This window comes from Vitis riparia, chromosome 12 (assembly GCF_004353265.1).
Source record: "Vitis riparia cultivar Riparia Gloire de Montpellier isolate 1030 chromosome 12, EGFV_Vit.rip_1.0, whole genome shotgun sequence".
Classification (NCBI taxonomy): Eukaryota; Viridiplantae; Streptophyta; class Magnoliopsida; order Vitales; family Vitaceae; genus Vitis; species Vitis riparia.
Window position 1 is genome coordinate 21,462,116 of NC_048442.1, and position 9,193 is coordinate 21,471,308.

A 9,193-nucleotide genomic window follows, 5' to 3' on the forward strand; every position below is an offset into this window, starting at 1 on the left:
AGCATAACTGGAGACCATGCCCTACTATTCACTACATGCAAACTTTTTATGAACTAGTAGTTGTAATCTAATAAAGTAGTATTAACACTTATCAAAATTATATCTCCAGTTTTTTAGTTATAAATCCCCTTTATATGATCAATTGACATACTCTAATTCCAAGGGACATGTTAAAATTCCATTGAAGGGATTATTATGATCATAGTCTTTTAGATCACATATCCTTTAAATCACCTAAGAGAACACACTATTTTAATACCATGAGATATTATGGTACCTCTATTAAGAATATTTATTGTCACAAGTCTCGTCTCTGTTGACAAGTCTCCGTTAATCGTAACCCAATTCATAGGGATAAAAAACCACTTTAGGGTCTTACCATATATCTAAACCCTTTGTTAATTTTGGCCCAAACTTGATACCCATAGATCATTGTGAATAACTACTTAGAACTAGAGAGGACCTACGTACATCCACATTAAGCTTAAGACACCAGACTGAACCGCTGAAAGCGGATAAAAAGGAGGGATTGGGTTTTTCATTTTTGAATCCCAAGTCCCAGCCACTGGAGAGCTACTCAAGAGAAACCTCACTCTCACTGATTCTTTTTCAATGGGCCTGCTCTCAGTTTCTTCTCCACTTCCCTCCCTAGGGTTTCCCAATCTCCGCACCACCTCTTTCCGCAAGCCCTCTTCCTTCTCCCTGCGCCCCCTTATCTCCGCCTCACTCTCCTCCTCTCCATCTCTCAAGGCCCTCAATCCCAAAACCCTAGATTCAGTTTTAGCCCTTCCACTAACCCATGGCTCTCAGACGCCGGGCATGGGCGCCAGAGGGGCGGAGGCGGACGCTATGGGCCTGCTTCTGAAGGAGAGGATCGTCTTCCTTGGGAACAACGTGGACGACTTTGTGGCCGATGCCATAATCAGTCAGTTGCTGTTGTTGGACGCTCAGGACCCCACCAAGGACATCAGGCTCTTCATCAATTCCCCTGGTGGCTCCCTCAGGTACACCAACAGCATTTCGGACTAGTTAATTTTCCTCTTTTTGAAGGTAGAGGAAGACGATTTGTGAAATTAGATGGAGCAATCTTTCTGGAAAAAATTCTCCGAAGAAACTCTTCCCATCCGAAACAAATAGAGACTGAGCCCAATTGAATTAGGATTAAAAAAATTTATTGTGTGCCCCATACTTTTTGAGAAGCTAAGAAACTCAGGTTGGGCTATAACACTGCTATCTGGATGAGTTGAATTAAAGAAATATATTTCCATTCGTTTTTTCCCCTTTTACCCATATTGTGCAGGTCTATCTGATTGGTCTAGTTTCATACGAAGTATATAATGGATACTTCAGGTAGAGCACCTCATAGATGGTGTAAAATTGAAATAGAAATCAAAAGGTTGTGCTAGTGAATGGGTGTGAATTTTTCTATTGACCTTGTTGATAAGGTTGGCTATGAATGGGTTTTTTTCCATCTGTTTGTATTGATGGTGGCTGTGGTTGCAGAGAGAGAGAAATTATGGTTTACTCTTGGTCTTGTCAAGGGTATGTCAAAATATAGTTTAGTAAATCCGTACACAAGACTCTGGGGAGCATGCCATGTAGCATATGTATTATTCTTTGTTTTTAAGAAAAACATGCTATGTTTATGCTGAAAAGACAATCAGAAATGATTTCTTTGCTGGATACTTAGTAACTTTTTTCTTGGAAGCTTCATTTTTTAGCAACTTTTTATCACATCCTACACACATGAGCCCTCCCTTGAGTATTAATAGCTGGCAGAAGATTCTTTTACTCGAAGATAAGCTGCTTACCATTGTGAAAACTCATCCACAATGACCCTTCAAGTTGGAGCTTCCTTCATACGGTCGGAACATTTTGGAAGCTTTCAGAAATGTAGGAAAATCTAGATTATGATAGTGTAAATAACCCTTATGCTGTGAAGTGCAGCAAACCTTTGGATCAGGGAAGGTTCTAGGGAGTCTTCAAAAGCCTTAGGTCTCTAAAACATTCTTTGAGGGCCTTAAGTATTCAAGCCTCATAGAGAGTTTTCTTGTGCAATAAAAGCATCCATTCTTCCAAAATTACTAGGTATCCCTTTGTTTTTTTTTTTCTCTTTACATCTTAAACTTTTATATTGTCTATCTTTGCTCAGCATTACTGGCAACTGTTTGAGGCAAGGATGGCTTAGCAACTTCTAGTAACTTGAGTTATCTAAGTGACACATCGTTGCTTAAGAAAAACCTACATTTGTGGCATTTTGCTTGCTCATTTGCTTTAGATGTAAGGTTATTTCCTTTCCCTCTTTTATTTTCATTTCTGTCTTTCTATGTTGAATCCATTTGATGATTTATCCTTCTCTATTTTTTATTTGGAGATTAGGGGTTGACAAAGAATAGTTGACTGTTGGGGGCTTGTAAAAATATTTTCCAAATTCACATTATAACTGATCATTTTTTTTTTTGATAGACATGACTGATCCATTTTTTAAATGCTTTATCTTTGACCTTTGGACATATAATATTTGACCTTTCAAGATTACCTTTAGACAAAGAATAGTTTATGATTTCCCCTCAGCTCCTCCCTTGTTACCTTACACCTTTGATAAAATTCATTGACCCACAAACAACATAGGACAGATAAGCCTTTATTAAGTACAGATAAAGAATGTTAAGAACATCAGCAAAAAATGCACTTGCTAAACAAAAGATCAGCATAGTCAATTGATGTAATGTCCTTCTGTTCCTCATCCTCCATTTGTACTTCTTTTTCTATCAATATATTCTTGCGTGGTTTCCTATCAAAAAAAAAAAAATGTAATGTCCTTCTGTAGGAGGCCTTCTCTAAACAAATTTTGAATGGTTCTTAATATGCAGATTTTCCATCTGGAAAGATGTTTTGATCATGTGTCTCTTTCACCATCTTTTTATTGTAGAATATCCTCTTGTAGGATCATTGGGATAGGGTCCAGTATATTGCTTCTCTTTGGGCCTTGACTTTAAGATAGTATTATGACTGATGGAATTGTAGCTTGTTCTTCAAGATCAAAGGCATATCTTTTGATGTGGGATCAGTGTCATTAAGGAAAAGTTGAATAAATTTTTATGGTTCTTTGAGAAATCTGTCATTTGCATGTATTTCAGAGAATTTTCAATTTCTTTTTGGTGTATTCCTTGTATCATCTTTCATTCAAGTCAAATGTCATCTTGTTTCTTGTAAAAATTGTTTTCTTGGTTGGGTTGTGCTTGTCTCCTTCTCTTCACTAATTTGCTTTTGTTGTTATTGTTTGTACTAGTGCTACAATGGCTATTTATGACATTGTACAGCTGGTTAGGGCAGATGTTTCCACAGTTGCACTTGGCATTTCTGCATCAACAGCTTCCATAATCCTGGGTGGTGGTACCAAAGGCAAGCGTTTTGCAATGCCCAACACACGGATAATGATTCATCAACCTCTTGGAGGTGCTAGTGGCCAAGCAATAGATGTGGAAATTCAAGCCCAGGAAATTATGCATAATAAAAGTAATGTCACAAAAATTATCGCAGGTTTTAGTGGTCGCTCATTTGAACAAGTCGAGAAAGATATTGATAGGGATCGTTACATGTCTCCAATTGAAGCAGTTGAATATGGAATAATTGATGCTGTTATTGATAGAGATAGCATTATTCCACTTGTGCCTGTGCCAGAAAAGGTGAAGTCAAGACTGAATTATGAGGAAATCAGTAAGGATCCAAGGAAATTCTTGACACCAGATATCCCTGATGATGAGATATACTAGTTGATATATTTGATACAGGTATGTTTACTGTTTTCTTTTTATGTGCTGGGTTCCAAGTGGTTTGTGATTAGAGTAGCTTCTATTCAAGAAATATGGAATTGGAGTATTGTGACTTTTTCATACTAAAAACTTTAAAAAAACAGCTTGGTGTCATTTTAGCTGCATGCAATGTTTAACCATTGATTCCCTCTTTCAGTCATAGAAGTAAGCAAAGGTCATATATTGCTTTTATATATGCTATAAAGACTTTGTATTTACGGTTAACTACACCAATGAATCTTATTCGTATTGTTTTGAAAGAATAAATTGTTGAAGGACTGCCCTGAGGCATGGTTGAGATAGCAAGCGATGGGCTAGGATAGGGAGGTTGCTATATACCCAAAATAATAATAATAAGTTACTTATAAGAGAAAAAAAAAATCCTGAAGGACTTGAATCATAATTCTATTACTAGGAAATAAGGGGAACTGATCAACTGATGCAAAAAATTTAGTAGTTTTACTTTGGTTTGGATCTAATAATGAGTTACTTGTAAAAAAGTAAAAACGAATAAAAAACAAAAGCTAAAGAAAGCTTGCAAAATTTTTGTAGTTTTAATTTGGTTGGACCTTGTTTTTCAACTTTATGGAAAGTTGACAGAAGCTTAAGGGGCTTACTACAACCATGGTTCAACAAAAGGGCTCATAGATGAAGATGATTTAACTTTTTTTTCAAGGAGCCTGGAATAATTACCTGAATGTCCAAAAAGGGCTTGCATCCTGGTTGCCTTAGATTCTTAATCATTAAATAGCCACTAAGAACCCCTTAGGTTCTCACCTTAGTCATCTTGCAAAACCACTTCTTACTCTGGCTTAATTAAGCTACCATGAGACTGCTTGTTGACCACCACAGCTTCACTCATAGCTACAATTGAGAACAATAATTGAAACAGGTGCAGACAAGAGGTAGATGTGAGGACGGGGCTCTAATGTTGCCATAATCCCTAACTCATAAATGTTGATAAGATTTGTAATGATTTAATGGAGTTTCAACAATCATCCGGTGGTGTTCTTTAAACAACAGTCTCAAAATGAAATTAGTGGTAGAGGACTTAGAGCTAAGGGATTTTCCTTTACAGGGGGGTCCTTTTACCTGGAGAGGCGGGCTGAATAATCAGTCCCAATCTAGACTTGACCGGTTTTTAGTGACAGATAACTAGGACAGTATGTTCAATGGGGTTGTGTAGGGGATCCTTCCCAGACCAGATTCTAATCACTTTCCCATTCTCCTAGAAGGTGGAGGCATGAAGAGAGGTCCTTCCCCTTTCAGATTTGAGAACATGTGGCTGGAGGAGAAGGGTTTCAAGGACCAAATGAAGAAGTGGTGGGGGAGCTTAAATTTCACAGGGACTTTCAGCTTTGTTTTGGACGTAAAACTAAGAGCCTTAAAAGATATTCTGAATAATTGGAATAAAGAAGTGTTTGGTACCATTGACACTAAAAAGGGTGAAGCTCTCAGATAGGTGGGGTATTGGGATGAAATGGAGAAATATTCAACTCTGAATCTGGAAGATTGTGAAGCAAGGAAGGAGGCTAGGGAGTCTTATAAGACTTGGATGTTGAGGGAAGAAATATCTTGGAGACAGAAGTCTAGGGATTTGTGGTTAAAGGAAGGGGACAATAACACTAGATTCTTTCACAGGATGGCGAATGCTCATAGTAGAAGAAATTGGTTGTTGGTATACGGAAGAGAATGATTTAAAAAATAGTGTGGTGGGGGCGTTTCAAAAGTTGTATTCTGAAGAAGGGGGGTGGTGTCCTTGTATTGAGGGGTTGTCTTTCATGAGGTTAGCAAGCAGTGAGGCTAAGGGGTTGGAATTTCCTTTTACGGAAGGAGAGGTGTATGCAGCTCTTACAAATCTAGGCAAGGACAAAGCCCTTGGTCCGGATGGCTTTACCATGGCTTTTTGATTGTTTTGTTGGGATGTGGTGAAGATTGAGATTATGGGTTTTTTTAGAGAATTCCATGAGAGGGGCAGATTTGCAAAGTCACTGAATGCTACTTTCCTGGTTTTAGTTCCAAAAAAAGGAGATGCGGAAGATCTGAAAGACTTCAGGCCAATTAGCCTTGTGGGCAGCCTCTATAAGTTGTTGGCTAATAGAATTAAAAAGGTGATGGGAAAAGTGATCTTGGCGTCCCAACATGCCTTTGTAGAGGGTAGATAGATTTTGAATGCAGTTTTGATTGCAAATGAGGCTATGGACTCAAGGCTAAAAGACAATGTAGGGGGTGTGTTATGTAAGTTGGATATAGAGAAGGCTTATGATCATGTTAGTTGGAGTTTTTTGTTGGCAGTTCTTAAAAAGATGGGTTTTGGGGAGAGATGGATAAAGTGGATAGAATGGTGTATCTCTACTATGAGATTTTCTATTTTAATAAATGGTTTTCCTTCCGGTTTTTTCCAAAGCTCGAGGGGGTTAAGACAAGGAGATCCCCTCTCTTCTTATTTGTTTGTGATAGTCATAGAGGTTTTTAGTTGCTTATTGAGAAGGGTTATTAGTGGGGGCTTCTTATCTGGGTGAAGGGTGAGAGGTAGGAGTGGTGAGGGGCTACAAATCTCGCATTTGTTATTTGCGGATGATACGCTAGTTTTTTGTGAGGAGTCTTTAGATCAAATGACTTATCTAAGTTGGCTTCTCATGTGGTTTGAGGCGTGTTTAGGGTTGAAGATTAACTTAGAGAAGAGTGAGTTAATCCCAATGGGTAGGGTGCATGATATAGAGGATTTGGCCTTGGAGTTGGGTTGTAAAGTAGGTGGGCTCCCTTCCTGTTATCTGGGTTTGCCTTTAGGGGCACCCTTCAAATCAATGGCTGTGTGGGATGGTGTTGAAGAGTGTTTTCGTAGAAGGCTTGCTATGTGGAAGAGGCAATATATTTCAAAAGGAGGGAGACTCACTCTAATTCAAAGCACTTTTTCTAGTATGCCTATATACTTTATGTTTGTCTTCTACTTGCCAAGAAAAGTGAGGCTGAGATTAGAAAAGATCCAGAGGGATTTTCTGTGAGGTGGGGGAGCTCTCGTCCAAAAGCCACACCTTATTAGGTGGAACTTAATTTGCTTGGATAAAAAGAAAGGTGGGTTAGGTGTGAGAAATTTAGCACTGATGAATAGAGCTCTCTTATGTAAGTGGAATTTGCAGTATGCAAATGAAAGAGAGGCTTTTTGGAGGCGAGTCATAAGTCACAAGTATGGTGAAGAGGAGAGGGGATGGTGCACTCGGGAAGTAAGTGGGAGATATGGTGTTGGGCTTTGGAAAGCAATTAGGAAGGAGTGGTTGCTTTTAAATGGCAAATTGGCCTACCATGTGGGTAGTGGGCAGAGAGTGAGATTCTGGATGAACAAGTGGTGTGGAGATGTGCCACTTTGTGAGTCCTTCTCCTCTTTTTTTTTCCATCTCTTTGTCTAAGAATCCGTGGGTTTCGGATGTTTGGAATCCCATTGGTGATGGAGATGGTTGGACCCCTCTTTTCGCAAGGGCGTTTAATGATTGGGAGATCGAGGTGGTGGGGCATTTTTTGCAAAGGATCCAAGCCTCCTAGGTGCAAAAGGAGGAGGAAGATAGAGTGTTCTGGACAGCTTCAAAGTGTGGCGCTTTCTCAGTCAAGTCTCTTTATTCTATTTTGGAGCTCAGAGGCTCTTCTTTGTTCCCTTGAGATGGTATTTGGAGAGTGAGAGTGCCTCCTAAGGTAGCTTTCTTCGGTTGGGAGGCTTCCTGGGGTAAAGTCTTAACTTTGGAGCAACTTCAAAGGAGGGGGTTCTCTTTGGCAAACAGGTGCTTTCTTTGTCTATCGGAAGTAGAAACGATGAATCACCTTTTTACTTCATTGTGTCAAGACGTGGGTCTTGTGGAATCTTATTTTCTCCCTTTTTGGTATGACTTGGACTCTTTCATGTACAGTGAAGGAAACTCTTCTTGGCTGGCATGGAGCGTTTGTGGGAAAACTCATAAGAAGGCTTGGCAAATGGCTCCCTTGTGTATTTTTTGGTCAATCTAGAAGGAAATGAATTTTTTAGCTTTTGGGAATGGGGAGTTTTCGCTTCAAAGATTGAAATATTCTTTTATATGTAATCTTTGGTCTTGGGTCAGGGTTTCTTTGGTTTTGAGCCCTTCTTCTCTTGTAAGTTTTTTAGATTGGTTAGGCTCTAAGTAAGGGAAGTTGGTGTGTTGTTTTCCTTTCCCCTTAGGGGTGTGTCTTTGGGCTTGTTTGTATACTCCCTATATACTTGGAGGGCACTGTTTTTGGTGCTTCCTCTTTTAGTTTAATATACTTCCTTTTTATCTATAAAAAAAAAAAATGAAATCAGGAAGCAATTTTCAAAAGGGTGAGAAATCTGTGGTATCCATTACATGTTTTCTAGATATGAACAAAGTGTAGGTGCAAACTAAAGAAAATAAATCCTGATCACCAAAAAAAAAAATTGTTTTACCATTCAAATTTTGGCAATACAATGACAATGGGGGAAAAGCTTACTGAATTTTCCACTTTAGTGATGGGTATCTATTGCATGGCTGCATGTTAAGGCACAATACTGAAAACACCTGAAAAATCTAAAACTGGTCATATTAGATGTCATACGCTTACTGTCTCTGCTTATTAACTCACAATTGAAACTTCAGGATAATTGTTTTCTTCCTTTTTGGTTTTTCCTACTCTTGGATGAGGGCTTGGAGTAGGCAGATTGTTCATACCATGTATGGTTTGCTTGCAGGTTTTCAGGATGTGATTGCCTCTTCTTAGTAATGGAGCTGTCCACAGCAGAACTGAAAATACCAATGTTATGTTTTAGCTGCTTCAGGATCCCATTTTACTTCCATTTAAAAAGGATTTTGATTTTCAACACTCTCTTTCATGTGAACCAGTGTGCACACTATATTTTTGGTCTGGTTACAGCCAAAACAGATTGCATTTACTCTTTTAAGGCAGTATGTCTTGGTGATGCAGAGAGAGCTAGGCAGTGGTCAGGATATGCAGCATTTCATCAAAATTGATAATTGTGACCTTGCTTTTGTCAGTGGGGTTGGCATTTGTAATAGGTTTTCAGTAGTTTGTTTCAAGAATATTATTACACAAGTGCGTTTTGCTTTGCTGCTATCTGGGAAGTCAGAACTGTTCTACCTTCCTGCCATATGAGGTATCATGACTGCCATTGGCGTTTGTACTACGATTCTGTTTGTTTCTTTCAAGAAATATAGCATTAGGGTTTAACAGCAATTGATTGGCATCTATAAAAGTGTTTCACTTTGCTGCTGTTTTTCGGTTTTAAGTGAAGAAAATATTGCCGGTTCCCAGTCTCCCCAAAACTAACTACTCAAAAATTGGGTGACTTGGGAGAGAAACTAGATATGGAGCAATGCAAAGGAAACAATGGAAAGGCC

At 38.8% G+C, this 9,193-nt stretch overlaps 1 protein-coding gene across 1 annotated transcript; it reads left to right on the forward strand.

The window, feature by feature from the left end:
• The first annotated feature begins 520 nt into the window (after positions 1-520).
• On the forward strand, positions 521-9,029 carry LOC117926589 (ATP-dependent Clp protease proteolytic subunit 4, chloroplastic). Its single transcript, XM_034845742.1, has 3 exons — positions 521-1,004; positions 3,293-3,794; positions 8,527-9,029. Exons 1-2 carry the CDS (start codon positions 613-615, stop codon positions 3,774-3,776), a joined length of 876 nt encoding a protein of 291 aa, XP_034701633.1. The 5' UTR covers positions 521-612; the 3' UTR covers positions 3,777-3,794; positions 8,527-9,029.
• The last annotated feature ends 164 nt before the right edge of the window (positions 9,030-9,193 follow it).

Excerpts from the sequence above, each read along its gene's own strand:
- LOC117926589 (XM_034845742.1), top strand. The coding sequence starts at position 613 with ATGGGCCTGCTCTCAGTTTCTTCTCCACTTCCCTCCCTAGGGTTTCCC. Across the intron at positions 1,005-3,292 it reads TCCCCTGGTGGCTCCCTCAG|TGCTACAATGGCTATTTATG; the intron begins GTACACCAACAG and ends TGTTTGTACTAG.